General features: G+C 53.3%; 1 protein-coding gene across 4 annotated transcripts in view; it reads left to right on the top strand.

The window, feature by feature from the left end:
• ANKRD11 (ankyrin repeat domain containing 11) overlaps positions 1-17,353 on the top strand; it is a 160,311-nt gene that overhangs the window by 120,966 nt on the left and 21,992 nt on the right. For all 4 annotated transcript variants that reach the window (XM_072872559.1, XM_072872560.1, XM_072872561.1 and 1 more), the window contains one exon: positions 7,322-7,460. In XM_072872559.1, the coding sequence (XP_072728660.1) occupies positions 7,322-7,460 (139 nt within the window). The remainder of the gene's footprint in view (positions 1-7,321; positions 7,461-17,353) is intronic.

Below are 17,353 nucleotides of genomic sequence, written 5' to 3'. Positions count from 1 at the left end.
AAAGCACTCGGTCTTTAGACCTCCTCCTTCCAGATGCTGTCGTACCTGCCTGTCAAGCAAGCCGCTGCTTTTAATTTATCTTGCCTTTGTCAACACTTTCAAAGGCCCGAGCCTGCGACTTGGCGCGCGCTTGCTGGCGGAGGCTTGCTAGGAGCGCAGAGAGCGGCTGCGGCAGAGCCCGAGCCGCGCTGCACGCAGGGACCCACGCCCACCGGGGCCGCCCGCGATGGTGTGCAGGGCGAGCGTGGCGAAGCGATAGCTGCGTTGCCACTGAAGTGTTTTCCTCTCAGCGTGACCTTAATATCGACAGTTGCTTTAACATTAAACAGGCTTTGTTTGGGCTCTGAAGCTCTAGCACCGAAGGCGAGTAACGGTGCAGGATGCTCAGCGGTCCTGGTGTCGCGGCGGGCTGAGTGCTGCAGGAAACGTGTGAGTTCTGCGCTTGAACACATTACAGCGGGGCTCTCTGGGAGGCTGCCCTTTCTGCAGAGGGCTGGTGCTTTGTGGAAGAGGAGCTGAGCTGCTGCCTTTCAGTTGTGGAGCTAATTATAAGAGGGAACTCCTCCTAGCTCTCTGCTCCGTGCCCTTCAATGGGAGGGATGTATTAACTAGTGAGATGTCGCTTCTGCTGGTGCCGCCACGAGAGCGAAGTGGTTTAAAGACTGTGTCTCCGTTGCCCTCCGTGGCCGACAACGTTGGATGCTCCGTCTGCTTTGCTGCTGTTGAGTGAGGAGCTGTTTCTCCCGGGTTAGCGGAGGCAGCGGGGCGGCCGGTCGGGCCCTGCCAGCCTTATATGGCTGCACGCAGCCTGCCCGGGGCGGGCGCTCGGCAGCCCCGGGGGCTCCTTCTGCTTGAGTTCAGTCTGAAGAGTTTTATAAAAATATGCATGCCATATATGAATAATTCTCCTTTCTGGTGTAGATCCACAGATCCCCATACCAGAAGCAGATTACTCATGACTTAGGCTGAGCAGAACACCGCAGCAAGAATTATATCAGTTGTCGAAACCATTTCCTGATGTGCCTGGGACCGCTTGCTGCGTGGTTACACGGTGTGCTCAGAGGCTGCGGCAGAGGATTTGTCTCTTTATGGGGAAATGCTCCCACTTGCATTGTCTGTATTGCGTTTTTGCTGCAGTGGTTGAATACCGAGCAGCACAGCACTTGACCCCTGGTTTTTGCTTGTAGGAGCTAGCAGAGGTTAACTGAGCGAACTGGGCAGAGACGACGTTAGGAAAACTGCTGAAGGTGCAGCCTTCTCACCCTCACCCTTTCCCGGGTGATGGGGTGGTGGTTTCTCAGCGCGGGGGCCTCGCTGGGGGACACGGTACCTTGCTGATACCCGTACGGGATCAAACTCAGTTGGCTTCCACAGGAGTGAAGGGGGAACACTACTACACTTTTTATCCATAATAATTTTAGTAGCATGAATACATTTTGCTCCTATTTCATTATTTTTCCTGCCCTTCAAAAAAGCTTTTGCTTTCTCTCCTCTCTCTTCTCCCAATTCCAGAAAAGGGAACATAGTCCTGATTTCTCGATTCTTCTTGAAGCCTCTTGGACTGTTAGGGCTTTCCTGCGCCGTATGAATGAGTGTCGGGCTGTGCATCCAGCGCAGAGCCACCCGCCGGGACGTGAAACGTGCAGGAGCACTGGGTGACTTCGATACTGCCGCCCGTAGTCATTGCAGGGTAGTATTTCTTACAAACCTCACTGAAGGCCTGAGGCACGCAGGAATGGAGCTTCAGTTCCAGTTGTCTCCATAATGTTTAGTTGCAGCATTGATTGTGACCCAAATTCAGAGTTGTTGAAACTTTGCATTCGTGTGTGTGTGTTATACTCTGGTTTTGGAAAGGCCAGAGGAGACCCGGATTTAGGGGGTGCTGGGGTTTGGTTTCCGCCACGTCCAGCGTGCTCTCTGGGTAAAATTGTGTCCCTCCCTTTTTGTAACGCAGGGTGCGAACCCTTCTCCTGCCCTTTCTCTCCCCACCCCCCGGCAGAGATCTGTTCAGGAAGCGACACGCCGCTGTCTGTGTTAGCGCAGGGAAACTCCCGCTCTCGCAGCATTTGCTCTTTGCAGCGTGGGTTGTTTTGCCCACGGCAGGAGTTTGGTGTGTCAGCTTGGCGTGGGGCATCACCCAGGGGCACGGGTGTTGGAGCCCTTGGTCCTTCTGGGCTTCTCTCCTCCCAGGCTACCAGCGCTGGTTTCGTTTGTTGCTGCTTACTTCTTATTCGCATTGCAACCTGAAATACTTTCAACTCATTTTGGAGAACAAAGGGCTTTGGGGATTTCCATCGCTGGTAATGCAAGTCTTTGCATAAGCGGCTGGGACGTGAGTCAGGTTTTGTCGGTGTTGAAGTGAAGGCACGGCTCCGGCGCAGCTCTCGGCAGGCGGGCCGAGGCAGCGGTTCAGAGTTTGTGTGTGGGCACCGACAGCGCAGCCCTGCTGCGTGCAGCTCGTACGGACGGAGGGGAGGAGCAGGCTGCAGATGCACGGCCCATCCTGTAAAGCAAGCTAGAGACGCGCTCAGCTTCTCTGCTGGAAATACAGATTTCTTTGCGTGGGTTTGTATGTGGCTCTCCCTTGCAGAATTGTGCATCTAAAAGAACTACGTGTTCGATTTTGCTCTGAGAACCTACATTTGGGCAGTAAGCTGGCCTAGCTGGAGTTCTGCGTGAGGGCGAAAAGTGGCTTTCATTTGAATATGTCATTAATGACCTGAGCAGATTGATATCAGTTTCTCTTGCCAATTAGAGATCCTTGTCGTAAAGAGAAGTCAGCACAGACGCTGTTAAGCACTTCCAGTCCATAGGCTGCAGGTGTGGCTTATATCGTCCTAGCTTCTGGGGACCAGTTCGTGATCGGTTTGTGCTCCAAACCGTGACGGCTGATAGCAACTTCTGATGCATCTTTTAACTGTAGCAAGTGTAAGTCGAGGTGAGTTCAGTTATTCATATAGTAAATCTTACTAATAGCATAGCGTGACAGTAGGGGATTTTTCCTGAAGTCATGGTCTGCTGTCTGCCCTTTGCCAAAGCAGCTTTTATTAACACCTACGAAGGGGAACTTGTTTCTGTTGCTGAGCTCGCGACAGTACCCCCATCCCCCAAACTCCCTTTCACCCTCAGCAAGAGCTCTCCCGGCCTTTGAGAGCCCCAAGCCTGTCTTACGCACGGATGTTCATACAAGTTCCTCTGCAACGTCGATTAATTTTGATTTGTTCCTTTTGTGAAACCTGATTCTTGTACCTTTCAGATGAGTCTGAGCTTACTTTAAACATGAGATGACCTAAAAATGAAAACAGCTTTTACTCGAGAAAAGGATGACATTCTTCATTACAAAATTGGAAATAATTAGGGAAGTAAAGCTTGAAATGAGAAAATGAAAACGCATGTTATTTGCAGGAATATGGCTCTCCAAGCTGCCTTAATTTCTCTGCGGTGGTTTCACTGCAACTGCTGCAGGCATCCTCAGCAGGTCGCTGCTTTCCGGGGGGAGCAAAGTTTGGATCTTCCTTGCTCCAATTAGTATAAAAGGTTATCGTTGTGCTACAAATTAATCTTCAAAGCAGTGCCAGGACTGCTGCCACTTCCTTCGTTCCTTGATATTTAATTTTGCTGAACTTACTGGACTAGCAGCTCCCAGCGCTAATGCAAATGAAGCATTGCCCGAGCGTGCCCGATGCTGGGATCCATACAGCCGTTTCCATTTCCATGCTGGGCTCACTGTCTTGCCTGGGAAGGTTTTTTGCCTAATTCCGCTCTTCTTTGTCTCTCCTCCAACACAGAGCTTTAACAACATTGCAATAACTTTGTAGAATAAGTTGCGTTTTTACCTGTCCTGCACTTTTTCTTATTCCTGAGTGTGCAGAGATCCTGTATGGCATTAATAGGGCAGGCGACTGACCTGGCTTGCAGGCACCGCAGCCCCCTGTGCCTGTAGGTTTGGGCTTTCTCACCACAGCAGCCAAGTCCAAAGATTAAGGGAATTTTAGAGAAGGCATGGTTTAAACAAGCTGTCACCAGTCATCATTTGCTTTTAAGTGGGGTGCAAGAGCACTGTGGGGTTTGGTTTCCAAACCAAAAAGTTTGGTTTGGCAGCTGGCGCTGCCAGCTGATGCCCGGAGCTGGGTTGCCGGTGAGGCAGAGTGCTTTTCAGGCTGCAGAGGACGTGACATGATGGGTTTGCTCCAGCTGAAATCTATTTTAAGGTAACAAACAATGAAAAAAATGTATTTTTGGTGATGAGCACAATTGACCTCTTGTTGGAGCTCTCAACGTGAAACTGGTGTCTGGAAGAAATGCTGGGAGTGTAGGAGATCCCACCGCGGGGTGCCAGGGGCTCAGCCGCATCCTGCCCTACCGCAGAGAGTATCCTGGTACTGAAATACTGGGTGGAACAGCCTGCTCAAAGGGTCTGGGCAAGGAAATTGCAGTACAGACAGCGAGCACGGCGGCTGATGCAAGGAAGTGTCATTTTCGAAGCGTCAGCTATGACTGATCCACCTCGGAGTCTTCTGGAAAGTACCTCTCTTACCGAGGACTGCCACCACTCGGTGCTGGCAGACCTGAGCCGCAGGTGCGGGGTGCGAGCGGTGCAAATGCACCTTCAGAGCAGGAAGAGGTGCCGGGTTTCACCGGCCCTTTGCGCCCGATCCCGTGGCTCCGGGATGATGGAGCAGCTCGGATGCAGTGTGTGCGGGTGTGCCCTTAGGCGTGGGCAGCAGAGGAAGGGACATGCCCGTGGGCTTCTCTGGTTTTATGCTCTTGTCCCAGCCCCTGACTGTTAAGGGTAGAAATTGTTGGGCTGATTGTTGTCTTGAAGTGCAGTTGAAGTTTTTGAGGGGAACGCTGGGGCCGTGGCTCTGCAGTTGTTACACCCGAGGAAGATGGTGCTTTACCCCGCATCGGCACGGCCTCTCGGACACTCGGCACCGATGCGGGGTTAGTGGGGTTTGAGCGTAGCGTTGCTGTTCGAGCTTGCGTTAAACTGGGAAGGGAAAGGACAGACCAACGTACCTGCTTGCAACAAGACAGTCCTGGGAGATGATCAGTGCTGCCTGGCCTTACTTACACCTCTGAGCTGTTCAGAACAGCAGCTGGCAATGGAAGTGGCATCTTTTGTTATTGCAAACTATTTTTGTTCACGTTAGAAAAAATAAGACAAAAGCGTTTAAATCCGGAGCGTTTAAATGAAACCCTGGAGTGTTTGTTTTGGCTGTTGTGACTTTGTCCCGTCGCTCCGCTGACTCCTGCGCCAAGGAAGGGCTCTCAGCAGCTGCTCTTGAGCCCGGCTGCTCTTCTTTGGGCTCTGAACGTCAAGTCCTGTGCGCCCGCGGCCGAACGTGCCTCGGCTCCCTCCGACCGCAAGAGCCGCTGTCAGATAGGTTTGTTTAGCTTGCTTTACCCAAAAAAAGGGATTCCCCAACCTGTTTTTTCAGGCCTCAGCATTGCACTGGAGCATGGGTGAGAGGGGCTGAGTATTAGGCGTGCAGCCGCAGGGCTGTCACGCTGCCCATCCCGAAGGGGACGTGCAAACAGAACCCGTTGGTCCGAGTAAACGGTTTCTCTTTAATCTGCGGGTGAAGTCTGGTTGCCAGACAGAAACTCGGAAAGAGGAAGGAGCAGTGTACACAGTGACGACGCGGTCTTGTGACTGCTGGCACAGGAGCCACCTGCCAGGGTGCTGAGTCTGATGCAGACAGCATGACTGGGCTTCTCTAAACAAGGGAATTTCTGTTAGATTTGCTTGTCTGAGTTTCCAGCGATGGTCTTGCATGATTTAATGTATTGAGATTCTTTTATTTAATCTAACTTTATATCTAAAGCTTAGGGTCTGGGTTTTGCTAGGTTATTGAAATCAGATCTATCACAAGCTGCTTGTTCTGGCCTTGTTTTTAGAGCAGCGGCACAGTGTTCAAACCAGAAGCCCTTGCTTAAAATAATACTGTGTCTCAAATACAAAAAACACAAGTGCATGACTTCAGTCTGTATATATTCTCAGCATACTAAACTCCTGAAGTTGGAGTTACATACCAGCTCTCGCTGTTCGTGTGAAAAATCTTGCCTGTCTCAAGACTTGGTAGCTTTGCTTGGGAGTCTTTGCTTTGCTTTTAGTCTTGCTTGGGATGCTTCTTCAAAATTTCTTCCTGCTGCTCCTACCAAGCAGGGCCCGGCCTTGCCTGCTTCACCTTGCTGCACGTTAAAGTCCAAACCAACCTGAATAAATGAGACTGGTACAAAGCAGGCACAGCCCTGCCTCTCTGAGAAAGCAGTGGATGCTCAGCCAGCATCTGCATTGCTTTCCATGCTTTTATGCAGTATTGGTAGGTTTGTTCTCAAGGTAGCTTCTCCTCTTAAAATCCTGGTAGAAACCTGCATGGGAGAGGGACAGCTTAACCACTGGCAACGCCTCGGCTGGTGTTTGCGCGTAGTTGGGACTTAAAGTTGATCAACCCTAAAACACAGGTCTGGGGAGAGCGAGCTTTGCTGGGGCTGGTGCTGCTGGATGTTGTTGCTGTTGGACGCGTTGCCCTGAGATGGAGGCAATTGCGGGAGCCCGGGCAGAGCTGGGAGCAGATGGAGCTGCTTGCTCTCGGATGGAGAGTGCTGCCTATGGATATAGGCAGAGCTATACTGGCCTTTCTGGTACAAATCGTTCCGCTGACTGTACAATGCAAACCTTCTAAGTGCATTTGGCTGCGGTGCTGATCCTGTAAATGGTCAGTAATGTTAGCAGACTTATCGGCTGCCAGAATATTCTCCAGAATAACGTGTTATCACGTAAGCTTAAAGAGTAATGCTGTATTCTTATGCTAGAAATACCGCAGGCCTCAAGCAGAAGCCCTCAGCTCTCCACGTTGAACCAAGGGCTTTAATGCCGGTTTTTGTGTGTCCCCCAGGCATGCTGTGTGCGCTCCCCTGCATCCCACTTCTGCTCAGGATTGGGAAAGCCTTCCCAAACGACGGGGGTGGCTGTGCTTGGAAATCCTTGGGTTCCCCCACCCCAGCCTGCCTTCCCCCTGTGCTTGCAGCCGGGCACATCCCCAGCCGCACACAAGGCGTTGGCTTCGGTTTTCAGGTGAATTGGTTGCAGGTTTCACACCACGCAGCAGCCTTAGTTGGCCTCACTCTTCTCTAGCGATATTTTAGCATTTTAGCTTGGTGGAGGCTCCTTTCTGCAAAATGCTGAACCCTGATGCTGGAAATCCACGGTAGAAAGGAGAGGACAAGTGCTGCGTGAGGCTGGTGCAGACGTTGGAGGGTTAGGTGGGCACAGTCTGGGGAAGGATCTTGTTAATCTGGTCTCTTCTCTTTCTAGGATAAAGATAAAGTTTCTCTAACCAAGACTCCAAAGTTGGACCGGAGCGATGGCGGCAAAGAGGTGAAAGAGCGAGCGACCAAACGGAAGTTGCCTTTCACTGTTGGAACAAATGGAGATCAAAAAGACTCGGATACAGGTACAGAAATGACGTATTCCACCCTCGAATCGTGAGTGTTGGGGTGGTGGGGAGCGCACAGTGTCCAATGTGCAAGCAATCCATCCTGAAGCGTTCTATCAAATTTCCAGTATTTTTTAATTGAAGGAAGAGGCATGTGGACAAGAGGATAACTGCTGTGGTATGCACGCACACACTCGGAGCTGAGTGGATTAAGGCTCTTGTGTTCTTAGTAATATATTTAACTGCTTAGTAATATATTTAATCACCCCTTCCTTTGGCTGGTGGTCTGTTCTCCTCCGTTTCTAACTAGTCCGGTTCATGAACTGCAGCTTAGACAAGCCAAGAAGCAGTGCTGGGCCTGCTAGTAAGAACTTGGAAAATAAAAGAATAAAGCTGAGTACTGAAGAGAAACAACAAGCAGTAAACAAATGATCATGCGTCTGCCTAAAGTAAACGCGATATATATGTGTATGTCTATGTAAATACATATGTGTACCTCTCTAGCCATGTTTCGTTGTTTTGGAGCTTTAAACTTTTAGCACTTCACTATCTTAAAGCTGAAAAATTATTTCCAATCGGTGTGTGCAGAGGTGTTGTCAAAGACGTGTAAAACTGTCTGGGGGTCATACTGATGGGCTGGAGGTGTGACTTCGGTGAGGTGGCCGTCTGGGCCTGTGTGGGTGTTTAGGTTGGCCTTTTGGGGCTGGTGTGGGTGGTCCTCAGGACCATAAGGACATTAAGGTGACCTGTTTGCCCCTGTTGGAACTGCCAAGGTTGGTTCGGTGGTTGCAGCATGACTGAGCAATGCATCCTCAATACACGCCTGCTTTCTGGGAAGCGTTAGTGCTGCTGTGGGTGTTTCAGCCTGGCTGTGTCGTGGTCGGGCAGGTCACATCTCGTGGCAGGAGAGTGGCTGGTACACGTGGCTCTCGCGCGCCATGGCTCCACGTAGCTACAGAGACGTTGAATGGGCTGTTTGTTTTGTAAAGCAATTGGGAAGCTGTTGCAAAGCTTTGACGTGGAGAACAGAATGCTATTTGGTTGCAAGAGGCTTAGCTATGGCTTTATGGGCAGAGGTTTGTGTAGGTCCTCTCTGTACATTTCTAGGAAATCTGCACTTGGAAATAGTTCTGGTCAAGTAAGGATCACAACTTGTGCAAAAAGATAAAATGGACTAAAAGTTGGGAGTATGCTTAAAAATGGTAAAAAAGATGTAAAAAAAAAAAAAGGTAAAAAAGGTGAGTGTGTGAGGTGGTCTGACGCAGGACGTGGTGCGTCAGCCTACGTGAGCTGTTGGCCGGTCTCCTCTGGTTCAGAAGTTGGGAGGGCAGATTTTAAAAGGTCACGAGTGCTGCCTGGGTCATGCATCCACCGTGGCCACGGGGGCTGTTTCTCAGGCGAGGACGTGCAGTGGCATGTCCTGGGGCTGGCCCGGCATTTCTGTGGGTTTCTGTGTGCCGAATGGTAATTTTCTCAGTTGCTGAACTCCCTCTCCGGAGAGAAAGTTTCAAAACATTAATTCATTTCGTTAACTGACAGCTCATACTGATGGCCCTTTGCAGGGATGAAGTGTCGTTTCTGCGTTCGTGGCGTGCAGATGGGCGAGTGCATCGCTGAATGAATAAATTAGGGTTTGCAGTTGCGGGAGAAGGGCTGGCCCCTGGACGTCAGGGAGCAGATGGGGTTACAGCCCAACACGGGTGGTCTTCGCTCACTCTCCAAACAGGCGGTGTGGGAGTGCTTTGGGACCGTTCGTGGAGCTGCAGTGGCTCACTCGAATAAATTCAGGGGTGTCACCTTTGGAGGGAGGGTGGCTGGGGCAAGGCAGAGCTGATGAGCCAGAACCATAGCTGCTGCTTTTTGTCAAGGGTGTTTCTGCCACGTTCAATACTTGGTTGAGAATTTAAACCCAAACTTGCTTCAGGGCTGTCTGACCCTCGTGACAGCTAAAATGTCACGGTAGGGCTCCACCAGCTCGCTTCCCATGTCCCCCAGCAGCGGTTATCCGCTTCTCACAGGGCTCTGGTCTCTTTCTGGCTGTAGAGATGTTTCTGCTGGTGGCATCAAGAAGGAAACCAAATTACAAAGAGAGCAGCAGAGCAGGGAGAGCAGAGTGCTGCGGGGGGAGAGGCTGGGGCTGCTGCAGGGTGCAGAGGAGCAGCAGCGCAGCCCATGAATGCCCCTGCCCATCGGCTCCCGCGTTACCCCTCCGCTTGCAGCAGGCCTGGGACTATCTTCAGACACGTCTTCCCCTTCCTCCTCAGAGCTCGTCCTTCCTGGGGAAGCGGGTGTGCAAGCGGCAGGGCTGAGCCAAGGGGCAGCAGCAGCAGCCCAGCTCCCTGCCTGCACGGAGGCCAGCCGGAGACCGGGAGGTGGTCATTGTGCTCAAAGACGCATTTAAAGACAAATCGGGCTCGACAAATGCTGGAAAGGTGTAGGCGAGTCTCTAGCAACCTATTTGGTGGAGACTGAAGAGAGGAAGTGACTCAGCCGCTGGGGAGGAGATAGCAGCGGGAGCTGCAGATAAACGCACAGAGAGGCAGACTGATGCTTAGCAGGAGCCTTTCTCGTCTCTGAGATCTCTTACTCCAGGAATCAGATGCTTGAGATGGGAAAAGGCTTACTGGCACCTTGCTCCCCTCTTGCACCACCCCGTTGCAGCCGTGGGGCGTTTCAGACCCTTCTGTCCCTTGGCCCGGCTTTCGTTTAGCAGGTAGAGGCGTGTTTGTAGGTGCACAGAAGTTGCCCACGTCACAGGGGGATGGAGGGCTGCCCCCGAGCCCGTGCACGTGTAACGAGGTGGCACTCGTCTAATGACACGCATCTGGCAGTGCAGGCTCAAGCGTGCGTGGCTGGGAGGACGGGCTTTTGTCTCAAACAAAGGGGCTACAGCACACCCACCCCGCAGCCCCCGCTACCTCCCCGCTGCCTGGGCACAACGCCGCTTGCCCGCGTCCCCGGAGGAGGGGGAGGCTGCTTGTTCTTCTTCTGTTCCTAAACTTTGATTTCAGTTCTTGTGAGAAGTGGGCTTGCAACACCGGTGTTGGCCGTGTCGGCTGGAGAGTTGCCCTCAGATGGTTTATATCACGCAGTCGTGCTTCCTGGGCTGCTGTACGCAGGCTGTCGTGTTTGTGTGAGGGTATTCCACAGCCACGTGGAATTCAGCTGTAAGGATGTGGGAGCTAGGAGAGCTCTCTTTTTGCCTGTAGTGGGATATTTTTTTTGCCTCTAAAATTTAAACGATAACATGAATCCTTGCCCTGATTTGTTGCAGTGGCTCCTCTTCCTTAGCACAGTGTATCTGTTGCCTTTTTCGGAGCCTTTCTGTGTTCACAGATGGCACCGTCCCCTCGCTGGCAGGTTGCAAAAATTAACCGACACCTCTCGCTTGCTCATAGCACTTACCCTGAGCACCGGTGCCTCCCTGGACAGCTTTTCCATTTGCACCCAGGCGTTTTGCCCCTGTACTCGGCACTGGTGAGGCCGCACCTCGAATGCTGTGTTCAGTGTTGGGCCCCTCACCACAAGAGAGACATGGAGGGGCTGGAGCGTGTCCAGAGAAGGGCAACGGAGCTGGGGCAGGGTCTGGAGCACAAGGCTGATGGGGAGCGGCTGAGGGACCTGGGGGTGTTCAGCCTGGAGAAGAGGAGGCTGAGGGGAGACCTCATCGCTCTCTACAACTGCCTGAAAGGAGGCTGTAGAGAGGTGGGGTCGGTCTCTTCTCCCAGGTCACAAGTGCTAGGACAAGAGGAAATGGCCTCAAGTTGCGCCAGGGGAGGGTTAGACTGGATATTGGGAAATTTTACTTCACTGAAAGGGTTGTCCAGCATTGGCACAGGCTGCCCAGGGAAGTGGCTGAGTCCCCATCCCTGGGGGTATTTAAAAGCCGTTTGGATGAGGTGCTTAGGGACATGGTGTAGTGGTGGGCTTGGCAGTGTTAGGTTTACGGTTGGACTCGATGATCTTAAAGGTCTTTTCCAACCTATACGATTCTGTGATTGTGATTCTGTTTCCAGGGGAGGTGTGTGTGTGGGGACAGAGGTCTGCCCCGGTCCTTCGCTCATGCTGGAGTGGGGCAGCTCACCTCCTCTCCCTTTAACCCTGCTCTTGCAGCCCACTCCTTGAGTTGGCTTAGGAGCATGTGCTGCTGGCACAGGGTGCTGGTGTGTTCAGAAAGCAAGCAAGGAAGCGATTTCGTTCTTGATCTATTTTTATTTGCAGCACCCACCTCCAGCGCAGCGTGCCTTTACTGCGCCCTGGTCTGAGCGAACGCTCCCAGTGCCGTCGGGGTTTGTCCCCGTGCAGAGGGGCTTGGCGTGGGCTGTGGGGGGTGCTGCTGGCCAGCACTGTTTTACAGCGTATGGTTTGGGTACAGTAGGTTCAGTGATAAATCTTTTAAAATTATCTCCTTCAAAATGGTTTCTAGAGTAACAATTCTGGCTCTCGGGTTCCTCAGAGTTAACTAAACAAACTGTCTTTAGGGAAAAAAAAAATTGCATAAAGCTGTGCACGTTACAGATCCAGCACTGTGGGAGCAGCATCTCTCTGCCTGAGACTTCTCCTCCTGCCTTCTCCTTTCACTCGTGAGGCATCTCCCCACATCCACAGACATTGCCGAGAACCTACGTGCTGCCTGGCAGCCGCCGAACGAGTAAAGCCAGCTTTTTTCCCAGCAATTTCAGCAGCTCGTGAGGCTTCGTGCAGCTCCTCGTTTGTGCGCTGTGCTGAAAGGAGGTTAGGCATTTAAAAAAATAAATATTAGAAAATTGTAATATTAAGAAGCACGCAGAGGAGCGTCCTGCAGAGACGGCGGGGAGAAGGGGACAGTCCTGCTGGGAAGCCACCTGCGGGGAGGTGGCGGGAGAGGTGGGCACGGGCGGCTGGCGCAGAGCAGGACGCAGCGGCGCTCCTCCCGGCACTGGTGCCTGCGGCGCTGAGCCGCGGCTGAGTCATGGGCTGACTCAATGGCACGAGACTGCCGGCGCTCCCCGCCTCCCGCGCAGGCTGCAGAGCGGACGGCAGCACGGTGGCTTCGCACGGGCGGGTTTTTTTACTGCTCTGTGTCGTGCATACCGGATCAGGTAACGCTGCTCGAAGGTCAGCTGTGAAATGCGCAGTCCAGAGTGCAAAACTCATTATATCCACTCGTACTGCGGGCAGTTTCTTTAGCTTGATGTAAGGCTGTCACTTGAGTCCCTTGGCTTGAGGCGGAGCTGTGGTTTCCAGGCCTTTAGTCATCGTTGGGGAGAGTTAGGACTTAATACAAATCTCCGAGCACTGTGAGTTAATTCTGGCCTCCAAGAGCTCTCTCTCCCTGGGAGCTGGAAGGGCCTGAGCAAGGCTGGGTCAAAACTGCAGGTCCGCAGCAGTGCTGGGTGCCCCGTTACCTCCCCAGATGCAGAAGGTCTGTCTTCTCTGAGGATTCACTTGGGAAAAGTGAGGAAGACGCTGGAGTTTATTTTGCCTTTGCAGGGTTGCTGCTGGTATTTTTCGTGCCTCCACCCCTCAACTTCCACTGCCGTTCCTGGGGCTTGTGCGAAATCTCGAGGACTGGTTTTGTGCATGTTCAGTGGCAAAATCAGTGCATGTACGGGAGAGGCTCAGTTTTGTCCAGATCATGTCCAAATCCTGCCGTTGCTAAATAATACCCAGCCTTAAATAAATGTACTCTTAAAAGCAGAGGCACTGGAGCCGTCCTGTGCTCCTGCTCACTGCCGTGGCCATGTAGAGCTAGCGCAGCGTCTGCTGCTCTTGGTTGGCGAGAGCTGCAGGTGGGGTGCCCAGTCCACAACCGAACGCCTCACTTGTGTAAAGTTCCCCGAACGCCAGAGAAATCCTAATTTTCAAGTGTTTTGTCACACAGACTTTTGTGTCTGTGGCAGCTCTTGAGCTGAGTGCTTTGCAAACCTGAGCTCTCCCTACAGCCTCCCCGCGGAGGGGGCAAGGGGAGCAGGAGGAGGCAGGAGGGGTTTGCATTCATCTGGAAGTGCTGCAGAAGGGGGTCTTCGGTGGGTTGGATGCCATTTAAATGCGGTGGGTGGTAACCTGAAAGCTGGAGCCCTTGGATCCGGCAGCGATGGCGAGCTGCCTCCTCCTCCGTCAGCCTGGCAGCGGCCCGTGGCCAAGCCGGAGCCCGGTTCTGCCCGTGCCACCCCGGCAGCAGTGCCTCCGACCCAAGCGTTGCCGCTTTCAGTCCCCGGCCGGGGCGGGAGGGGTGAGCGGTGTGTGATGTAGCAGCATTGTGGCTTCGGGTCATGGGATTTCTCAGCATCGCTTGGTATTTTTGTTGTTGTTGCTACAGTTGTTTGAGTTGAACCAAATGTCACGGCAGGCTGTGGTGCCGGGGCGGGGCAGGCGGCGATGCCGATGCCGATGCCGTGCACGCTGGGGCCGGCGGAGGTGGGGGACCTGCTGCGGTGCATGGCACAGAGCAGGAGGAGGCTCCTGTTCTGGAGGTGGAGAACAGCACCTTCCCGTGCCGACAGAAATGACAAGGGCATCATCTGCGTCTGTTGTGGTCTCGCGGCGTTGGATGGTCACCTCAGCTCGGGGGGGTGGGGAGAAGTGGCTAGGCTGTGGTCGGGGAGGAAAACTGGAAAATGTGGCCTGAGAGCCTGGCAGGCCTCGCAGCTGAAATGTGAAAGTCCTTAAGCTGTTTCTGTCTCCTGCTTGTAAAAAAGGAATAAAAGCAATACCGTGCTTTTAAGTTCTTGAATAATAAAGTGGGTGGAAGCTGGGAATAAGAAGCTGGTGGAACTACTCCACATCCCCAGCCCCCCCGTGTCCCCAGCCCCCCCGTGTCCCCAGCCCCCCCGTGTCCCCAGCCCCTTGCCCTCTCTTGCCACCCCTCCCGGCTGCCCGTCGCGCTCTGCAGAGGGGGTGTCGGTGACCCCCCGGCCGTGGGCTGGCACTGCCGCGGGGCCGGGACAATGTCCACCTACCCCCCCAGCTCCCCTCTCTGACTTGGGATGTCTGGCAGCTTCCTTGCCCCCACCCTGAGCTCCCTTCCCGACCAGGCAGCAGGTTTCTGAGGTTTTGTGTTGCAGTCCCCGCGATTTATTTAGACCCCATGGTATATTTATTTAGCAAGCAGCCGTACCCCCAGAGCAGCTACTGCTGAAGGTGCCGTGGGTGCCCCTGCCCCTCTGCAGAGCACATGAGCGGTCGCCCCGAGGCTCCACCTTGGCACAGGAGGGTTTTGCTTTTTGGGAGAGAGGGGAGAGACAAAACCCCAGGCAGCCCTCCGAGCTGGTCTGTGCACACCGACCCTTCCCTGGCTCCGGAGGGCTGTCCTGGAGCCCAGGGCCAAGCCCAGGGGCTCGTAGCTGGCTGGGGAGGTGCTGCTGGTGGAGCGGGGTTAGTGTGGGTACGGTCAGCAGGAGCTGGCCTCGGAGCTTAAAACTTCTGCTGCTTCGCAGCCTCCTTCGTGCTAATCCCCCGAGTATGTTATGTGACACTAATTGCTAGGTTAGAAAATGCTTGATGAATCAGATGACCTAAACCATCGTCCTCTCCTGGAGCCGGCTCTTGGGTTGCCTAATGCCTGAGAGTGTTTTGAGCGACATCGCATGGGAACGGGTTCGTTAGTCACAAGTTGCGAGGCTGGCGAGGGAATCCGTGAGAAGCAAATTGCTGGCTTATTAAAAAATGCATCTGCGTACGAAACTGTTATTTGTGCGTGTTTTCTGTCGCTGGCTTCGGTCTGATGTGTGCAGCTGGGGCTGTGCTGCATTGGGTCTTTCTTTGGTTGTATAATTTCAGTCCTTGTACTAAAATAGTCAAGAAACTGTGCTCACCTAGCAACCAAGGAGAGAGTGAATGTCAGAGCTTCTCCGTTTCTAGCTGGGCTCCATAATGCCGGTACAGTGTGGATAGACTGGCAAACACCAGCCTTCAGATCACCCTTAGAAACTCCCCGTGTGCATCAGCCATCTGGGAAGTGCTGTGCGGAAAAGCAGGTCGTTTTATGACGGGAGCTGCCATAAATCTCCCTCCTCCCCCCGCATCACCTCCTTAACATGCAGAGTGAGAGGTTGCAGTGTGCTGTGTCTCTGTGAACCAAAAATCTATCAATGATGGCTTTTTCCTTAATACAAGAGCTTTTATCAGCGCTGTCTGCAGTGTCCTGCCCCCAGCTCTGGGAGGGGAGGGCTGGCCGGGCGGCTGTGCGGAGCCTTCCTCCCCCGTCCTCCCTCCTCCGGCTCTTTCTGTTTCATGGGAAATGAAAGGTCTGGACCTGAAAATTGGTGTCTCTCTCGGAATTATTCACGTTTAACATGGAGATTGTTGTTTCTGATATCAGCCTCTCGGTTCCTCCCACAGCAGTTTGTTAGCCAGTGGCCACTCTGGTGAGGAGATGCATTTACACATTTCTGCACAACTGTGTTGTCTGTCCTACAAGTCTAGGGAAAACACCTGTATTTGGATCGCAGGCTATTGCACAGCATTAAACCTCTCTAGCTGAATTATGCTTTTAAAAATACTGAAACCACTGGGGTCGGGGCCTGTGGATCCTCTGTCTCCGGGGAGCTGGCGTGAGCAGTGAGGACAGCGGGCTCAGCTCCACGCACAGTGACCTGACGTGGTGATAAACGGGCTTGTTCCTCCCGCCGGCACCTCTCCTCCGCTCCTGACTGTCGAAGCCGACATCTCTGCCATCCTTTCAGCTTAGCAGTGCCGGATGAGTCTCTGGCTCTGGACCCTCTCCATCCTTCAGATTAGGAAACAGCTCACAGCGGCTCAGGGTGCCTTCCTTGCCGTTCCGCCAAAGCGACCCTGCTACAGTTTTTCCTCTCGTTTTCCTCCTCGGTTTCCTTTTTGGCACCTGCTTTCATTTGGCTGATCAGCCAGACATCATCTCCCGTCTCTGCCCCCCAGTCCGTTTGTACTGCAGGCTCTGCAGCCTGAACTCCTGGTGCAAAGCCTGCCTCCTCCCTGCATTGGCCCTCGGGTGCAGCTCCCCAGCCCCAGTGCCACGTTCCTCTGCTTTACGGTGGTCTCCGTGCGGTCACGCCAGCCCTGTTTGCCCTTCTCGCTGCGCTCTTCGCAGCCTCGCGTTCGCCTGGCTTCTGTCCTGCTCCCCTGCTGCCCTCTCTTGTTTATCTGCCCGTGCCGCTGTGCTGCTTCCCGTTTCACGCCGCTGCTGTGCTGAACCGGCTGCCGCCCTCCCCGCGCCCCTGCAGCACTGCCGCCTCGAAGCCTTCCCATCGGCACCGTCCTGTGTGCTTGTCCTTAAATTCTGGGGTGCCCGCGGAGCCTTGGGACGTGGTTGTATCGTGCTGCTGGAAACCTTTTGACTCGTGATCAGTCGTCTTCAGCACGCGTTGGTCCACATCTGCCGATGCCCTGCGAGCACGTGTAAGCATCCGCACGCTGGGGCTCCGGGCTGCCCGTGCTCAGGTTGAACCTGCTTTTCCCCTGCTTTGAGCCAACGTGCTCCGAAATGTTTTATGCCATACAACTTCTGCAGTAAAAATGAGTCACTCTTTACGCATGCTAGGCTGTGGAAGGGGAAAGCAGAGGCTTGTGTGGTCTCTCGGGGGTGCAATGCAGTCTCTATTGCTGTCTGTGCCATTCTAATTTATTCTTATTGATCTTTTGTTTGCGTGCTTGCTCGGCAGATAAACTGTTGAAAATCCCGACTCATTGGCGAGCCAACAGTCAGTTTCTCTGTGCAGCACTGTGAGATGTTCAGCCTGAGCTGCTTATTTGGAAATGGTATTTTTCCTCAGGGTACCACCTTATATGCGTGTGGTGTCATGTTGGAGCGGTTTGAACAGATGCTTTTTGCATTACAGGGCACGACACATTCGTGGGGAGCAAGGAGCTGTGCTGCTCAGCTGCAGCTCCGGGTTGGAGCTCCCGTCCCCACAACCTGCCAGCATCTCACAGTGCGTGTTTGAGAAATCTCT

This window comes from Ciconia boyciana, chromosome 9, assembly GCF_034638445.1.
Source record: "Ciconia boyciana chromosome 9, ASM3463844v1, whole genome shotgun sequence".
NCBI classification, from domain to species: Eukaryota; Metazoa; Chordata; class Aves; order Ciconiiformes; family Ciconiidae; genus Ciconia; species Ciconia boyciana.
Note: the sequence above shows the minus strand (reverse complement) of the source record. Positions and strands in the feature narration are given on the sequence as shown.